The 20,591-nt window shown below is 43.4% G+C and overlaps 1 protein-coding gene across 1 annotated transcript in view; it reads left to right on the plus strand.

Moving 5' to 3' along the window:
- LOC144935922 (germ cell-specific gene 1-like protein) overlaps positions 1-20,591 on the plus strand; it is a 71,458-nt gene that overhangs the window by 13,720 nt on the left and 37,147 nt on the right. The window contains exon 2 of the mRNA XM_078862813.1: positions 20,241-20,288. Coding sequence (XP_078718939.1) covers positions 20,241-20,288 — 48 coding nt within the window. The remainder of the gene's footprint in view (positions 1-20,240; positions 20,289-20,591) is intronic.

A 20,591-nucleotide genomic window follows, 5' to 3' on the forward strand; every position in this document is an offset into this window, starting at 1 on the left:
GTCATACACAATTTAAACTGGCATGAAATACAGCTGGAGCTGTAAATTGCAGCTCATTTGGAGTGATATTTCTTCAGGTCGCGGTATAAAGGTTTGTGAAGTATGACGTGCTATTTTTTTTCGAATTAAAGAAACGTTGTATGCATTCGGTTGTGTTCACTGTCTCTAAGAGAAACCAGACGATCTCACTTAGGAATGAACGCAAGTTTTTTTTTGCTTAATTATTGAATCGTCAGATGTTAAGTACTGCAGTTGTCAAGTATGGAATGGCTCAGGAGACCGACACTCCTATTTGCTTGTATACCCACAGTAACACAATTCAACCAGCGATCGGTACCCTGCGGTGGGTTGTTGGAAAAAAACAAAGACAAACATCCCCCGTATAGGCTTAACAGACTGTGGGGGCAAGTGCTGTTAGCGAGCACCTATGAAGGCCAGAACCGCACGAGGGGGTGGGTGGCCAGCACCACGCCCGGCCGCCTTTGTCTCCCTAGTGGCGATATTTTTGCGCACCGCACCAGGTACTCATTTGAGACTGAGTCGACCTAGGGGAGGCCCAGGACCGGTTCAGATAATCGTCACTGGTGTTGGCCGTGAGCAGGAATCGGAGTAGGAATCGAACCAGGGTCGCTACACTAACGCAGTTGGCACACATACACACACACAGTCTCACACACACGTACACACACACAGTCTCACACACACGTACACACACACAGTCTCACACACACATACACACACACAGTCTCACACACACATACACACACACAGTCTCACACACACATACACACACACAGTCTCACACACACGTACACACACACACAGTCTCACACACACATACACACACACAGTCTCACACACACATACACACACACAGTCTCACACACACATACACACACACAGTCTCACACACACATACACACACACAGTCTCACACACACATACACACACACAGTCTCACACACACATACACACACACAGTCTCACACACACATACACACACACAGTCTCACACACACATACACACACACAGTCTCACACACACGTACACACACACAGTCTCACACACACATACACACACACAGTCTCACACACACATACACACACACAGTCTCACACACACATACACACACAAAGTCTCACACACACGTACCACACACACAGTCTCACACACACATACACACACACAGTCTCACACACATACACACACACAGTCTCACACACACATACACACACACAGTCTCACACACACATACACACACACAGTCTCACACACACATACACACACACAGTCTCACACACACATACACACACAGTCTCACACACACGTACACACACACGTACAGCAACAACCGCCATTCGCCACTAAGTGGCGGTGACGTCACCACGACGCTTGTGCCAGGCCATGTGCACCTTGAGGCCACGTGAAGTGTCGAACGCCCGCTGGCAGGAGGTCACGGGACAGACCCAGGTGCCACGGGTCGACTGACCGAGATGACCGAGATGACGTACACACACACGTACACACACATGTACACACACGCAGTCACGGCGGACACACAACCCCCAGCTATTGCATAGATGGCTCAAGCAGTGGGATTCCAACAACGGGGGCTTAGACTTCTAAGAGGCAGCAGGTAATGTACAGAATAAAAAAAAACTCAACCAGATAGCTTTGAACGAGCAACCTGAGCCATTGAGCTCTCTCTGAGGCCAACACACATCTGGGTAGTCCAGCGCGATGTTTTTGATGGTTTTCTTCTTAAATAGATCATTCCCTTTGTATCCCAACTGCGCTATCGGCATCACGTGGAGAGACAATGAATCCACAGTCGGTCCCCTCTGTACGAGAGCGGCGGCTGTGCGAGAGATTGTTCGTGGGAATTCTCTCACGAAATCCTTCCAGTCCTCTTTTTATCCCCGTTCGCAGCGGCGGCGGGGGCGGCGGGGGCGGCGGGGGTGGTGTCACTTTGCCACTCGCTCTCCGACGCGATTGATGCATGGCCTGGAGAAGCGCTACTTGACAATCTAGGCGTTGACACTTTTTTTCTTTCGCCCAACACTGCGAGAAACCAAACTAGCGAATGATTTCTCTTTCCGCAAGTTCAATCGTCAGCGCATCGAGGATGACCCTTACAACTCGCTGCATTCTGGTCCGCGCGGAGTTTCGGACCAAAAGAACCCCTGAAACCATGGAATTTAATTTAAGGGTGAAGGAACAGGGAGCACTGAGGCTGATTGCCTTGCAGGGCCGGGCCGGCGAATATGGATTCATCATTACCGTTAATGGTTAGCATGCTCAATGCGCCCCTCATCCAATCCTATTCAGTGGAGCCTGCCTGCCCACCTACGCTCCTGTACTTCTTGTTCCGTCAGATTAATGTGCACACCTGCCACTGAGCATATAAATAACCGTATAGGATTATACAGCCACGTAATGAGATAATGGACGAAACCTTGCCTCTGCATGGCCCTGCATGCTGATTCACAGTGGACATCGCAGCACGCTACAAACATGTGCACACCGTGTGTCAGCATGACGCACGATGCTAATTGATGTGTACTTTTATTATGCAAATTCGGCGTTATGCTAACCGAGTTGCAAAGTGCTCCCAGTCACGTGTAATCCGCGTGAATGTGCGTTGTTCTGTCGCCCACGTGTGTACAGTTTACATGCAGCGGAGCGAGGTTATCAGACACAGTGCCAGTTAAACACGTGGCAGGCTCTCGCGACCAATATCATCCATAATGGAGTTTTTTTGGGTTAGATCACATAAATATATAAATGTCGTTAAAACCCGCCCCCACCCGACACAGCCAACTTGTAAGTAAGTTGTAATTACTGGCGAAACGTCGTACTCAGATTGTAAATGTTGTGGCTTGGCTCTCCAACACACCGGTGTTGCTGTACTCGTGACGAATTGGCCACGGCCTGTTTACGTGTCAACCCTCACTAGTTGGCTGTGTCGGGTGGTGGTGGTGGATTTAACGACACATTTATATATTTACGCGATCTAACCCTACAAACACCCCCTCCCCCCCCATCGCTATTATGGATGCAGTATGTTGTTCCAAGACATCGATTGCGCGTTTCGTCTCGGACAGACGAACGTTGTAATTGTATTACCCATACGGCGGCAAGGGTCCGATTGAGAGCTCCGTGGTGATTAAAAGCCCTGAAAGGCACAAAGCAAGAACTGAACCACCGGTTGAGGTGGCAGGCAGTGGAGTGGGGGCGGGTTAAGTGTGCCATGTGAATCTCTCACTCACAGCATGTCTCCTGAGATAGCGCTGACACCTGACCGCGCACGCCAAAGCACAAGGGATTTGGAGAGATTTGGATCCATTAATTTTGCACTTGACAGGCTAGAATGAGACACCATCCAGGCCCATAGCGTATTTACACGCCACTCGGAATCCAGAAATGGTGTTCACGATGAACTCTGCTACTTGAGTCCACCTCAGATATTTATATGAGCCTACATCCTCATAAAACGGAATGATAGAACTAGATACATTGTGTCTGCTGCTGTTTATTCACATATATGTGGGAACCTTTAAGGAAACTTGGATAGACAATGCTTTGGCAAAGTCTTTTGAGTATCAGTAATACATTTTATTTTCCCTATGCAGTAATACTTGTTTTCACCTATCACATTATTTTCATAAATGTAACAATAATTTTATTTAACGTCTAAAATGGTTGCTAAAATTAGTTGTTTGGTATCTGTGTTTTTCTCCTTGTGTTGTCCATAGACTGTTAACACATATTGACTAAAATATCTAGCACACTTGTTAAACATACATAACCTGCTACTTTTGTTGATACATATCCCCTAAGCCTCAGCAGAGAGTAGGATTAGCTGCTAGAAAAAAACCAATGGCGATTTGTTAAATTCCTGTTAATTGAAATGATCACCCCTTGGGCATCACACTATCATAGGTATCAAAACAAACTAATCACCAAAGGCCTATGATCACGTCCTCTTGTCATTCGAATACACCGTACATTAATTAGTTAGCAAAACGTGTCTATCCACATACAGTATCTATCAGACTAACAATGAATGCTGATGCACAATCAGAGCCAATTCAATGGTCAGAGCTCTTGCATTGCAGGAGAACGCCTCTGCTGCTATGGCAGAAACACGCATGTGCTGCCACAACCAGTCACTTGCCTTGGACACTCCAAGACTTGTCCCTGTGTCTCAGTCAATTAACCTTCTTACGAGCTCCTTTGCACGAAGGAAGGGGGGGGGGTAGCTGCCTTAGCTATCCTGCAACAGAACTAAGCAAGTGTTTTGCTTCATCACTTTCTTCAGTCTCTCTCTCTCAACCGGAGCACACCAAATCAAGTGGAAAAACCAATTTAGGATAAGTCTTTTTTCGTCCAATCTTCTGTGATCAAGCTCAGACCTTTAAGTTACTGCCTATGAGAGCCCTTTCACACCTGGGAGACCAGGTTTATTTATTCACCCCAAGAGGTCGTGTTAGTATATATATATCTCAGGTTTAGTTTTCGTACCAACAGAACTGGAGTCAACGCTGTGACATGAATTCATCTCTAAAATGTATCTTCAAAATATACATTTTATCTTGGTTAGACCTTAAATTAGATAACGTTATGGTCAAAAAGGCAGACGAGCAAGCAAATGACAGTCAAACTTTAACATCTAAATTTTTTGTCACATCTAACCATACTGCGTATTGTGGGGCATGGGTGCAGCCCTTGCAATTTCATGCTCATGCTGGCAGAAGAGCCTCCACGACAGGCCGCTTGAGAGAGCCCCGAGAGAGGGTTGGCAGTGGGGCCACTCTTCACCACGCTGTTCAGACGTATTGGAAGAGGTTGCAAGTGCCCACACTTTATCCCACCACATGTGACCTACCGATTGTCTAATTGAGTGGACAGAGGCGAGGTGGGATTGGAGAAACTCGACAGACCTGTTCTCCACCTGAGGACGGCTGCTTGCATTGTGGCCGAAACGTCGTGAGAATTATTTTATTATGTTTTATTATTATTTTATCATTTCCATTCTACGTGACTTTACCGAAAGAACCAAGAAGATAAACTGGAGACAATTTCTACTGCCGAGTGGCCTCTGGTTGGCTTGTCCAGTGTGCCAACCATTCATTGCTTCTTGCAACAGAACAATTGATTCTAAAATGACACACTCCATTTTTTACATCGAAAATTCATATTTCTGAACTTAGATTTGGCTGTAATAACTCATATTTTAAGTAATAATGTCTTTGTGACCACCACATGTAACTCCTTTTACACTCAAAGCCATTGTTATGATTATTACCCAGCACCTCCGATTACCACGGAACAGGTAACAATGAAATGGAACACTTCCGAGGTGCAGACAAACAAAAATTGACTTGAAGAACAACAATAAACAATATTAACAAAATTAAACAATATTATCAAAGTAGACGATACTAACAAAATAAACGGACGTTGCACTGTGAGGAGTGATTCGTCGACCTCAGAACTCTACTTGCCACATCTTTGGGTAGTCACGCTATCAGACGGCAATTACATTTGAATAGTTTGATTGAAAAAGAAGACATGAACTGCTTGTACTGTTCAATGTTGTTGTCCTTTCCCCTCACTTCCGATTAGCACGGTTGGCTACGCACGCTGCAGAAGAAGTTCAACGTGCCTACATACGTAACACAATTTGAAAGCTTTAGCGTGAGCAGTGGTAATCTAAACGTTGTGTGCGAAGCTTCGTAAGCCTCTTTGTACGTCATCATATAGATGTTTTCAACGCCCCCCCCCCCCCCCAGTTTGTCCCTTTAACACCAAGATGCCAAAGCTTGCTTCTTAAAATTAACAATTCAGTGCGAATTTAGATAGTTACAAATATAGCACGTAATAAAAATAAAACAACCAATTGTGCAACTGGGCCGCTGTTGTTCCCTTGCTTGAAATGCACATGGAAATTTGTTGACTCTAAGACGAGTTTGGGTTGGCCAAGGTGGTGGGGCAATAGAGCCAGTGCCAGTCCAGGTGTCCCTCGCTCAACGACGTTCGCCACGGCTGAGAATGGAACTCAAGTTGCTCGGTTCACGGCAAGAAGTGTGCTAACCACTGCGTCACCACTCCTTTCTCGGTGCAATGCATTGTATTGTATTGCACTCTAAAACGGGTTAAGGTACGTAGACATCCTGTGTGAATCAATGAAGCAAATAAGAAAACTATACAAATGTGTTTACAATTACGTACGTAATAATGTTGGAATAACTTTGCTTTATACTTAGCATAATCTGAATTCATGATCTGTCACCAGCTTACAGTGCAGTGTGCTAACCACTGCACCATGAATTCGCTCCTGCCATCTCATACTGTGTGACATGACCTCATCTGAAAACACAAGGTACAGACAATTATAATGTGAGCCTTTGATAAACATCAACGGTTAGAACCAGATGGGAGCACATCAAACGCATGCTACAGAAGGAAGGGAACACATTCCTGCGGAGGGAGCTGGTAGGAACGTTGTGTTGCTCAGGGAAGCCTCTGCTACCTTTCAGTGTAAACCAAAAACATTTATGTCAATAATACTACTCAAAAGAGGATAACATAACATACATGAAGTGTGTGTTTGTATTTCTTCTACACCACTGTCAACTCAGGGAATCATCACAATTGTGTTTGTTTAATTACAGCAGTGTGACATGGAGCTATGATAAAACTAAGCAAAACACTTAACTATTTATATTTGATTAGGTAAGACCCACTGAGCGATGCTGTTCTTTTGCAGAAGCAACCTGGCCACAAATGATGGCTCAACAAAGTGGCTTAACACATTCCTGCGGAGGGAGCTGGTAGGAACGTTGGGTTGCTCGGTCAATGGCCAGGGTCAATGGCGGCGTGGTGTATTCCACAAATATGCCCGACTGTGAGGGCGGGCACAAGCCGGCGTGAGTAGGTTAAACGTTGAGCTTTATAAGGGCACCACGGGGTGACCAGCCCCTCCCCACTCAGCCCCTCCCCACCCTCCCCTCCCCACCCACCCTCCCCTCCCCACCCAGCCCCTCCCTCCCCACCCAGCCCCTCCCTGCACGATGGACGGACACAATAATCCCCTGTTGGCTGGTGTAACCAGGAGGTTCCTACCAGTATAATTTGTTTAAGTTATCTCAACGTTTTATGGTGGGTAAAGAACATACGAAGAAGATTCCTACCTTCAATCACCTGTAAGTCGTCACGGGCAACCCTGAACCGCATTCACTGCACACACCATAGCAGCAGGTGCAGAGACTGGATGCGCAAACGGAAACGAACTCCCCAGTGTGCAACTTGTGGTCACTCAGAACAGAACCGCGGAACACGTCACGCCTCAGCACCCGATTCACAAAATATGAAGGAGCCATCGTAGCGGCAGACTCGACTACTCCCGCCGCAAATTATATGTATCAACCACCTCATTGTAAAACTCAGCCAAGCGAAGACATTTAAAACATTTGAGGCTCAAGAATGAGGGAATAGCGCAATCTACGCTTGTGGATGAACTTTTCTGCATCTTAAAACCTCCACCTCATGGCAGTTGGCGTGCTTTTGTCAGACCTGCCTGATTGACTTCAGCTGTTAACATGATGCAATCATCTCAGAGCCACCATTCCCTGCTGCTGACTTTAACTTTTCTCAAGATTTCCATATGCAGGAATATAAAGAGCCATGCTAAATATATGAAGAGTGGACAACTTAAGTAATGTAATGGGCATGTGTGAGATTGAAGGATGAACACGCTGTACAATGTGAAAATTGGACAGCGGGGAAAAAAGGAAGAAACCATTATATAAAACAAAACTTGTGAAAATCGAATCTTCTTACAACTTCACATTTTAAGAAGGTCCAATCAAAATGTACGGGGAAAGAAAATGAACATTAAAAGTGGTTGGAACATTTTAATATATTTTTTTCTTCACAAAACAGACTGCCTTGGTTTAAAAAAATAACATTGTCCAAATGGCCCAGAAGAGACTATTATTGCAAGTGTCACGTGGATTTTACTGTGCCGTGGCTGACTGGCTCACCTGCATATGGAGCAACCAACCACTTCGTAGATCAGCTGACCGTTATGTGAAAATCAGTAAAATTGGAAGCATCAGCCCAACAAAGGGCCGCCCATCATTATCTGCACGCACTCTAAATTGCATTGCCTGGGACGGCCTCATTATAATTGGCTAATTTTGTACTGGCATTCTTTAGGACGGTTGGGTTGGGACGAGATGCGCAAACTACAGCGGTGTGACTTTTTTTGTTTCATGGCTGTGTTCAAATCACGGCCGATATGTTCTCTCCAGTTTAAGCGCTTGCTGTATGTATTCAGTGAAACATACGCATTGGCATTAACATTATTTTCATATTTTTAAAATCGCAGTTTCTTAATCGTTCGTATGATTTCGAGTGTAAATTGTTTTTTTTAATGGTAGTGCGTGATTATGTTTTTTTTCAAATTCACACTGTGAATAAGCAGCGTGAGTAGTGCAAATATGGGAGAGAGATTCATGGAACATGTTGTGCAACACTGGTTAATGATACCCCAGTACAATAAGGATGTCATCAGAACCAAGAGGAGCATGAACACTTGGAGACCTGACACATTTGCATTTAATTCCTGATGACAGCTACTGTTTGATTTTTTATATTAATATTTTTGTGTGTATATTTAACTTATTTAGCACCGTACGTAGCCAACCGTGCTAATTGGAGGGGAAGAACAACATTTGTTTTTAATAAGCACAACGATTCTGAGGTTCAGTAGATTTAAGAGGGATCTTAAATTTCACTAAATGGGAAAATGGCATGTTGACCAAATTAATAAGCCAAACTACGACTTCAGAAATGTACCAATTAGATCCGCATTGCTTAACTCAAACTGCCGTTTTACATAATGTATGTAAATACACTTTTTTCCCTCATTCATTGGAATGTGATGTAAAAAATATGCCAAACTAACACTTATTAAATCAACTCAGTACGGCAACACCTACCAGTGCTTTCTCATCATATGTATACAGTATGTGAGGCTTAGAAATATATGCCATGTATAAGTAATTTGAATAATATTATTCTCTAAAGTCATATATATACAGTAGTCCCTCGGTTAACGTTTTTAATTTGTTCAACGACAACTATTGTTAACCGAAATAACTGTTAACTGAATATAGGAATTACATGTTAAAAGCATTAATAACAAAGGTAGCCGAGGTTTAAACGGCTGATAAATGGCCATTGCTGATTGGCTGAGGGCATGGCTCAGCCTTCCGCTTAACGAGCGCTCCGATTGGCTGAAATTGGCGCCCGCGTGCATAAAGCAAACACGTGACCGTCACATCAACATTTTAACGTTTGTCGAAACCCATGGGGATCCTATTTGAGGCGAAACGTTAACAGCCGTTAACCGATGTCACTGTTAACCGAGGGACTTAATTCATATAATTGGACATGTTTTCAAGTGCATTTGTCATTTGGGCAGCAAATTGCAGCAAGAGTTCGATCCCCCCCCCCCAACTCTGCATGGGTTCCTCCAGGTTATCTGGTTTCCTCCTGTAGCTCACGACATGCGATTTCACAACTGATGTTGGCCATTTGTATAATGCAGGAACCTCCTGAAAAAGTCTTAAGATTCAGCGGAGTTTTCAAGGATAAATAATCCTTGAAAATTCCGCTGAATCTGAAGACTTTTTCATGATTATTGTTATGATCTACCGATTCAGGGGAGTTTCACCGACTCCCAAGATGTTACCATGATGGTCGTGCGCATGGATAGTTCGAAAAATCTATTTTAAGGAGTGTTTGCATGTGAGGGGGAAAGTGGAGTGCTCAGAGATTACCCATCTTGGGAATACACTGAGACTACACTGAGACTACATTGGGAATACACTGGCTATGCATGTGGATGACATGTTTGGGCCACGTCAACAGAAATAAGAATAAAAGTCTAACCATGCTTTGATTCATAATTTATTTTGGGGTAAAAGCCTTTCAATGCGGTGATTGCCGTTATTTGAGTTCATGATCGAGTCGAGGGCGATCCTCAATGACAAAGTTCAGCGATGTGATATGCAATGTTTTGTTTCAAGCCACGTCATACACCTACGAAGACAGGATCCAGAGAGTCACAGAATTTGCAATCCGGGAAGTCAAATAATAACGAAGATTTAGTCGGATGATTGCATTGCCTCAGCCAAATAAATCTTTGATTCGTAATATTGACTGTGGAGATACAAGTATGAATCGTTTTATCATGATTAGTATGATTAAGCTTGGGTCCACATACCAGAGGTGGGACAAAGTCATTGTTATGCAAGTCCAAGTCGAGTCACAAGTCATCAAATTCATGACTCGAGTCTGACTCGAGTCCAAGTCACATGACTCGAGTCCACATCTCATAGGTGGGACAAAGTCATTGTTATGCAAGTCCAAGTCGAGTCGCAAGTCATCAAATTCATGACTCGAGTCTGACTCGAGTCCAAGTCACATGACTCGAGTCCACATCTCATAGGTGGGACAAAGTCATTGTTATGCAAGTCCAAGTCGAGTCGCAAGTCATCAAATTCATGACTCGAGTCTGACTCGAGTCCAAGTCACATGACTCGAGTCCACACCTCTGCCACATACACAGCAGGGCTACATTGTGAGCAGCAGTATGTGCAGCAGAATAAATTGTGGTACTGTACTCATCTACAACGGCTATGCTCCCTTCCTTCACCAATCGACACTGACCAGTGTGGTAAAGTCAACCAAATAACTCCCATGAACCGTATGGAATTTGGAGGCATTCATCCAGCAGTGGAGTGCAAATGAACATGTAACATAAATACACAACACGTACACCATAGTTTACATTTAAAAGTTTAAATCTGATAGTTTTTAAATGTAAGTATGTTTCTGCATCTAAACTTTAGAAAGTACAATATGTTTTCAATGCAATGGGCACTTCCATGGGTTACTATCTACCATTGTTTTTGGAATGAACATTTCAAACGCAGGTTACAATTACTTGAATTGGCTGCATGTGCGTCATTTTCCTTTGTCCATCAGACACAATGCTGGCTATTGTACCCTCCCAGTGTAGACACCAGATGTGTGAGGGATGTCAAAACGCATGGTGCATGCTTGACTGGCCACTGTTCAGATTAAGGAATTCTATTACGGTACAATGTCGCATATCCGAACCTAACATATCTGCCCAGACCAATTAACCACCCACACCAAGCGCAGTGTTTGTAACTGTCATCTTCTATAGATGGTCACAAATTTGACCTTTTCGCACCCAGCTCCTATCTCACTGCAATTGATCGAATTCAGCATACAGCTGATTAATAAACCGGCACTCACTGATTTCCTCCAGTCACTCGCTCACCAGCGATCAGTTCACTCGTCCATTGCTACTACCACGGTTATTTATATTATTACTACAACGTTTCTATACCCAGGAAAAGCCTCACTGAGTCTCAGGACTCTTTTTCGGGAGGACCCTTCCGAGTTTTTTTGTCGTCGAGGGACGATGATCGCAGTGTAGGTTCCAATGCGGTAATTTGCGGGTAAATGTTAAAAATAAATGGCCTAAATTTGGACCATGTCGCCTGCACAAAACGGCCACCCCCTCCTCTGGCGATTGACGTCACGGGGATCTTCTCGAATCCACTTTGAAGCAGCATCGTTATGGTCGCGTTACACACCGCCGTGTTAATCTTGGGGGGGGGGGGGCGTTGGATTTCGAACCGCGAACCTCCACAACAATAACAAGAAAGTGGTAAACGCCAGACTCCCTCCAGCTCGGTCGCGTCACTGCTCGTTAACGGACAGCCGGAGGGCAGAATGGGGGCATCGGGCCACCAAATGATGGACACTGAACGTGAACGTGACATAACACTGCTGTGCGGCGTTATCTTTTGTTTTGTTGTTGTTGTTGTTTTTGCTGCCTTGCCCAAACTTGATCAATCAGACTTATATAATAACTCGCCTTTTGCCCGTCCAAGGACGGGTGTATTGCAGTAAATCTGAAACTTGCAAGCGCAAAACAGACCACGACGTGATATCCATTGCATCAATTCGTGTGCAATTTGTGACACAGATACAGGCTTATTTCATTTCAAGGTTATAATCCCTTGTTCATCACGACGTCCTTTTTACTTCGATGTCTCAACAGCGTTACGGAGATCGCGTGACGTGAGGGTTCTGCCTTTGTAGTGAGGGTTGTTGACGCTGAGGAGGGGGGAGGATGCGCCTCGCCCCCCCGCCATGTGGAGTGACGTCACCTGCTCATGATTATTAATGAGGGGGGGGGGGGGTTGACGTGGAGTGACGTCACGCGCGGGACACACACACATTCTTGGCTCATTATAGTAGTAGATGTTATTTATTATTTCATCTAGTCACTTGCTTCCTTCTCTATTTTGCACCCCTATCGTGTGTTTGCATTGTTTGCTGACCCGCCCATACCGGACATCTGTGAAAAAGAGCTTCATAGCTTATCGGATTGGTCCACTCGAAATAAAGATTCTGATTCTGACTCAGTGTCCACCCAGCTGGAAGGGGTGACGATGAGTGACGTTGATCACCTCGTCAATGGCATTGATGATGATGACATCATGTATATAATTAAATCCTGTGCTTACAAAAAAAAATTTGAGCCTCTTGTGCAGAAAATTATGAACTTAAAACATAAAATTTTTTCCCTTCAGATTAATGGTTAGCAACACTGGACTTGGACTCCAGAAATTACTGGTTTGATTCTATCTCCCAGCACAGTAGTTGAAACAATCAGCTGGTTTCTTAAATACCCCTACGGCTGTCCACCCAGCGAAACAACTGGGTGCACAGCAGTTAGGGGCCGTCCATAAATGACGTCACACACCGAGGGGGGGAGGGGGGTCAGACATTTGTGACGATGTGTGACGAGGGGTGGTTGAGAAATGTGACGTCACATCAAAATGCGCAACTTTAAATAAATATAGACGACACGTTCTACTTAATTAAATAGACTTTTAAATAAATGTTTTCTCCTACAACATCAGAGTGCAGCGCCACATTAAATACGCACTACAATGACAATAGTTTAAAGCGATTTGAAGCATGTTTTATTTTTTTGGGGGGCGGCAGAGCTTTGTGACGTCATATTTCAGGGGGAGTCTGACTTTTTGTGACACCGTGTGACGAGGGGGGTGGGGTCAAAAATCGTCCAAAATCGCGTGACGTCATTTATGGACGGCCCCTTAGTCCATTGGCAGGTTGCATGTGATAGGGAAAAGCGTGCCTACATACCGTAGGGTAAAGTGTGGGTCTGTATATGGTCTTTGTATACAGCATAGCCAGATGTATGGATCGTGGCCTAATGCATGGTTTCATAATACTGTATTGTATTGAATAGTATGGAAAGTTACACCGACAGGATTGAGTGTTTCTATAAACCATGATGATTAATAACCACAGCACAAAGAGTCACCTTGGCAGTGTAGCAACACGCGGGGGAGTGGTTAATAACGAGGTTAATCGTGTCATCTTATTGTAGCCGTGTAATGATGTTTAACAGCCTCGGTGTCGCTATTAGTTTTACTGTGAAAAGTGCTGCCAAGCGTGTTCCTGAAGGTGTGTACCTATGGAATAGAGAGGCAGGGGAGAGAGTGCTTCAACACTCTATGGAAGACTGAAGTTGACAAGCAGGCTGCCCCGATTATGCCTGGGGCTGTATGAACCATAGGATACGAGGCGCCGCGTACTTCACTGTGGACATTCAACATCCTGGTGAATCCATTAAAAACGAATAAGCCATTGTGTGTCGGCATCACCTTCAAGGTTTGCCAAATTGTAAAAAAATATATCTGCATATCACTCAATTGGGATTCTACAAAGTAATCACCCCCTACTAGCAGACTAATGCCGACTGCTAGGCTGGTACTGAGTGACCTTGTGCCACACAGAATCAACTGCCACTAAGGGTGCCCTGTGATTGTTTGAATTGCTGAGCCATTTGAGCGCAATATAAATGAAAGGCTTGGTATCATTATCGTGAAACAATGCACTGATGTGTTTAAAGAATAACTTTGTAAATCAATGCGTACTGTCTGCTCCGACATGTAGTTGATTGCCAAAAGAATGGAACAAAATCTGAAAAGTATGCAAAGACATATCGAGAGAGATGCCGGTTTGGAATTACATTGAGAGATCGAAAGAGGAACATGGATTTGAGAGCATACATAGATTACATACATCGGTTTTTACTGTTCACATCTATATTTGTACGTTGAACTTCTTTCGTACCGTACGTAGCCAACCGTGCTGAACATAAAAGGGGGCTTTGGCAGGACACGTTATGGCTAGGAGGGATGATGGCTGTCAGGCAACAACAACAACAACAACGGCAGCAAAAGGAGGGAACATGCCAACAGGAGACCCAGCGTGGAGACGGAGGAATGAGATCGGCCAGTGTGTGGGTGCTGCTGGGTGTGTTACTGCATCGTGGGGCCGTGAGGGATGGTGGCGACTGAGGGAGGGTTTCATCCAGCAGTGGCTGGATCTTGGCTGATGATACTGACGATGCATGCTTTTTGATTATAGAACATTTCCAGTGGCAGAAAATGTAGGTATATAGTAACAAAGCAAAAGCATATATTACTCAGCTAACCGACACGTTATTGTTCCTGTTTCCAGTTGAACACCCACACGAATGCCTCCAGGATAGTTAATTCTTCCCACATATTTGCAAAACTAATTGTTCAAATGAAAGCCGACAGTTCCAGCACGTGTCTCTGCATGCTATGCAATGCCCTCTTGGGACAAACCTGTCCTCCCTTGTGTACTTTTTTCATAATTTGATTATAGACACTGCACAGCCTGAATATAAATTTTGAGAAGACATTCACAAAAAAATGCATAACGCTTCGGTAGAATACTAATTGCTATGTCAGTGAAAGCATATATTAACTTTCCTTTGAGGTGTACATTTTTTACTTTAAAATACTGCAAATGCACAGGTAATGTGTGTTATCCGCGCTCCCATCTGTTACGATATCCAGTACACCGGTGTAACGTACACCTACAGCTGAACAAATATAAAATAAAATACATTAAACCTTGTAAATTCCTTCTTCATTTTTGAAAAAAGTGGATTTCATAGCGATGACATACAGTGTCTGTGAATAACGTTGATTGAGAAGGGCGAGTAAGGTCTACACCCCTGCAGAAACATATAACCTTGCCTTGTATGGCTTCGGGCCCTTTTGCTACACCCTCGTTTATTATATTCTGGTGAGCGCGGTGGAACACGAGGGTTAATTTATCATCGCGGGAGTTAATCTTGTGGAGGATTTGATCGACTCGAAAGCCAAGGGCATGCTTGGATTTGGGCCTGTTAGTCCACCGTAGGTATGGAAGGAAAAGTCATGCAAAATAAATTGCATCCTGCATTGCTGCTCAGGCAGAGAGGAGAGTGATTTTTTGTTGTCGTTTCAAAATTAATCTCCACTTCAATTGTAATTACAAAAAGTATAATGGACTTTAAGAGGTCTTAAAGGATCATTTCACTCCCCTATAATTAGACCATGTACAATAAATATTGACAAAATCAATGTTAATTTAATAAAGAAGCATGAAGCAATCTGATAATAATTATTGAAAAAGATCCTTTCAGCTGACGTGCACAATAAAATGACTCTTCAACCTCATTTATCGTTATTCCACGATTATTAGTTTTAAAAGCCAATTTCTGCTTGTCGATACTTGTAATATGGTGTTTGCCTTTTAAGCACGATAACAAGGGAGGCAAAAAAAGAGAGGAAAATCTGAACTCAAGTAATATTCTGAATGTTCACACGTCTGTGTGCGTGTACAGCCCACGTGGTCGTTCGACTGCTGGGTCGAGGAGCTCCCGATGATTTGCTGGCCGTGAAAAATATTTGATCAGACTTCACCACGCTGGTCTGTCACGTGGAGACCACCTACTACAGGGACTATGCAGGTGCCAACCTGCTTAGCTTCTGAGATCTGATGAGATCAGTTACATTCTTGATTTTCTGCGAGATCATTGATTAAAGTTTCAAGGTATTGCCATTGATACTAACTTCTAGTTTGGGAATAGCATCAATGTTTGTTGTTGTTAAGGTATAGGATGTGAACACGAGTGTACTTTTAGTCACACGGAGACTACTGAAAATGTGTAAAGATTTAGTTAACTTTTCACCGGCATGAATAATTAAAATGAAAGCGCTGTTTGGCGAGTGTGTGTGACCGAATGTATTATTCAGAATGCATTAAACGTTGTCTTGATAATCCTCCATTATTATTGTGCACGGAAAAGTATGTGCAACGTGGGTAGAAATGTTGTTCCAGAAACGTGGATTCATCATTAGGTACAAAGAACAAAATGTTTTCTCCAATAAAAACACTTCATATAAGCGCCACCAGCATCCAACATTTGTCATTAGCCAACGACAAATTACTTTGTATTCAGTGTACTGCGTTAAAAATATTATCAGATTCAAGCTGGCTTGTATGCACATGTATTTGTCCTACTTATAGTGAAGGCGGTGTTCATGATCACGAATAGAGTTTTTAGTTAAAAAATATGTCAAGAATGTCACCTTGTTCTTTACAAAGTAGCCCGGGCAGAGCCATTGTGGGCAACACGAGAAAATGTTGACGGCCGGGAATTGGATTGCAGTTACCTTAAGTGTAGGCGAAGGTAAAGGTGCAGCCCTGCAATTACTCGCGCCACTGTTGGCGGAAGGGCCCCCACTCGAGGGAGTTCCAGAGAGCCCCCCCCCCCAAGGAGGGTATTTTGGCCTACTCTTCTACCACGCCGGACAGACATTCTTCGAAAATCTGTGAATAGTGAAACTTTATCCTGCGACACGCGACCTCTCGACCGAGCGAGCTGGTGTACCCACGCATACTCCTGGCTAGACTTGGGTCGGGGGCTGGTGGGAAATGCGGGGGTTGATTTAAGAAACGTGCACCATCGTTTGCAGTGGTTTGCAAATCCACTGTCGCTTTTCATCACACCATGGCAGCAGCATCCTTGGATTGTGTGACCCGCCTCCATTTAACTCTGCAATTACCAAAAAAAAAACATCACTGCAACTGATTTGCATTTGAATGCCTTAAATCCTTAGTTACTATTTTGCTCAATTAGCAACGGTTGCTTTGCATTCGCAGAAAGGAGTAATTTTACAAGTCCTATTAATTTCATTAAGAATTGCAAGAGATTTGACAAATATTTATCTCAACATAAAAAAAGACAATAATTTGCCTATTGTTTAACAATCTCAATCATCCCCTAAACCATAAATTATTCGTTCACACTCATTAATCGCTTGCAACACAACTACACTAATGGAATGGGGTAATTAGTAAGAAAGTTAGAGTAGGCTGAAATGCTTAATTGTGCCTATTAACGAAATTCACAGAATGCTGAAGATTCTGTTACAGATAATGGGAATCACATTAAATATATATACTTCAGCAAATAGGTTCAAGTCTGTTGATATCCAAGGTCCATTGAGTGAACATTAGACATGCTGAGATTAGCAGTGTCTCAGAAACTAATGAGATGCTACACACAATGATCAAAAAACACCTGAGACAATAACATTTCTACGATTTTAAAGTAATGTATTTACTGCATGCGACCTGTTAAATTACTTTAAACAAACACATTTACACTTGGTAATATGTAATCGTCAACATCGGCCATTGTTGGATGAAGGCCTTCTAAAGCCATCGCCAATCCTCTCATGATCCCGTGATGCAACGCTCCATCTACCTCCTGCAACGAGGCGATCTCGTGACTCATTCTACACAGTGGAAATCCTGTTGGGGCACATGTTCCTTCCCTGGGCTGCCACTCCATCACCACGGCCATCATCCTTTTGAAGCGACACACATCTCGTCCCAAGCACAATATGCGGTTTCGCATTTGTTCTCCATGCATGTGTAGTGACATATAATGAGCCACTATGGCGCCTAGCGCCATCTACTGACAGAGAGAGGAGTTGCGTGTGTAGTAGCCCTCTCTGCCAGCAGAGTACACGATGTCATGAAAGAGGTCTCTATGGGAGCATGCTTCTGGGGGCGGGCAGAGTAGGGGGCATTTGAGGACGTAGTAGCCCGATTGGCTGGCAATGACACGTGACAAGACAGGGTAAGGATGTGGGCCAAAGGTGACAGAAGAGACACGTGGTGTATGGCCCAGAATTTTCTGGGAAGTTCCAGAAGGGGGCGTGACCGAGGGCGGAGCCAGGCCACGCTGGGGAGCATAAAAGGGAGGTCCCGGGGTCCCATCGGGGCTGTCTGCTGGAATGGAACCCGCCATGCTGCGTCTTCTTCTCGGCCTCCGGTTTCCGTGCTCGGCATCGTGGGTCAGGCAGTGTACCGACTGACCTGACCCGTTTATATAGATACCCCGTGGTGGTTATCGATTATGTAGTTATCCCGTGGTGGTTACCGGTTATGTAGTTATCCTGTTGTGGGCATAGAATAAAGTGTTGCCTCTTGAATGTGTGTGTCTCTCAAGTGAACCCACTGCACATGTATGTTGAACTTCTTTTGCACCATACGTAGCCAACCGCGCTAAGCGGATCTGCTAATCCACGTGTTTCACTTTCTGTGCATACAAGAGTTGATTTGTTGAAATGAACAACAACATACCATTGCACACCTCATATTTCTATCACTTAATGATTAATGTGGGATGTTTTAATGTATGCGTTAAGTTTGCTTCGAATAACTGGCTTTGAAATTTCCATTTTGATAAAGTCTGCAGAACAATGTTCAAACTAAAAAGATATGTGATCTTGTTTCTTTTTTCACAAAATGATAGTGAGTTTGATGAATAGCTTTAATCCATTTGTTCTCGCTATCACGCTTCAATCTACTTGTTGGGCAGTTAAAGCTACCTATTACCATCTGCTTATATCACTGAAAACCAAAAAGGTACTGCTGTACACTTTTCAATGCAATGAAATTGGCATTTGGCAAGATAGCATTTCCGAGGGCTCTGAATCATAATGATCATCAACAACAAAAACAATCAGAATTTGTTCGTGTCTCCGACTGCGTGTTATCGTACTTTCCAATGCTCTGCGGTCTTTTTGCCATTTACTTTGCATTTTTAAAAGTGTGAAGGGACACTGCTGCTCATTTGGCTGACGCCACAATCAGAGCGTCTTTCAATTAAGCGACAGGAAATAGAAACGGAAAAAAGATACAATCACAGTGATGCATCAACAGAGTGAAGGGAGTCCACGATTAAATAAAATCTATATATTTTGAACAATCTATTATTTGGGCTCTCCTTTAAAGAGAGACCGTTTCGTAAATTATCTATGCACTTATTATCGCCGACTTATTATAACATAAAAAGACACAGATATCAGAGTTGCAGTGACTGTTTCCATATTCAGTGCGGTAATTGCCTTGTATAATGAACTATCACTCAAGATGTTGTCATGTGCAGTATGATGGGTTTCAAAGATGAATGAAGTGAAAAACAAATTCATTTCTCAGCATTGGTAGGAAATGGATTCATGCATTGCTATTTTGGGAATAAGGTCAAGCATAGAAATAAAGGCATTATCCATAAAACATGTTTGACGAAATACAGTGTTCGAGTCAGATATTGTGTATCCACAGAATTACGCCCCGTGTATTAATGTTGCTTTTGGCTAAGAAAGAACATTAAGAACATTATCGCCGGATAAAATGTATTTAACTTTCTTTTACAAGATGTTTTGTAAACAAAAATAACAACTGTGTATTGTTATCATTTCGGGAAAATATTTTATGAATCGACGATTTATATATTCAACGTAACTTCTCAGCAGCTTCAAAATGTTCCCCATGGTGACAAATGTAATCCTGCCTTTTTAAAAATAATAATACTATTTAAAAATAGTGAATATTATAATTCAAAAAAGTAATTTCATGCGACTGTGCCATGTAGATGTGAAGTGTGTGTGTGTATGTGTGCGTGCACATGATTTTTAAGTAAGCGCTTTGCTTTTAAATGCACCTCACTTTACGTATACGCTTTGTCAGAGTCTAAGAGCCGGCCTTGTCAGTTGACCGCACTGCAGTCGTTGCTGCAGGTGTTACACCTTATCGATCCGTGATTGATTTCTCAGCTGGATGGTGATGACAGCTTTTCCATTGGAAACGGACTTGGCCTGATGCTCTGTCCTTCCCGACTCCTGATAAATACGTTTTATTTTCTCTTCCGCAGGCGAAAAGTGTCGGAGCTTTATAGATTTGGCTCCAGCATCAGAGAAAGGTAGGCTGAATTATTTCCCTTAATGCTTCCACCGTTTAAATTATTCTATGCGTTGACGTGTGAATGCTATTAACAATTGTTTTATTAACACAAAATTGCTTTAAAGTTATTTAAAATGTTAAGGAAACGAGCGACATTCTTTTATGCAGGTTACTGAATAACTAATGGTGTAACATGTTCAAAGGTTTTTTCAGAGTTAACATTAATCTACACGTGCAGGATGTTGTGGCAAAATGGGCTCAGTCTGAATTGAACAGACGATGTGAAGCAGACATTGCAGACAAGTGGATGACTCGACTCAAC

This window comes from Lampetra fluviatilis, chromosome 1 (assembly GCF_964198595.1).
Source record: "Lampetra fluviatilis chromosome 1, kcLamFluv1.1, whole genome shotgun sequence".
NCBI lineage: Eukaryota > Metazoa > Chordata > Hyperoartia > Petromyzontiformes > Petromyzontidae > Lampetra > Lampetra fluviatilis.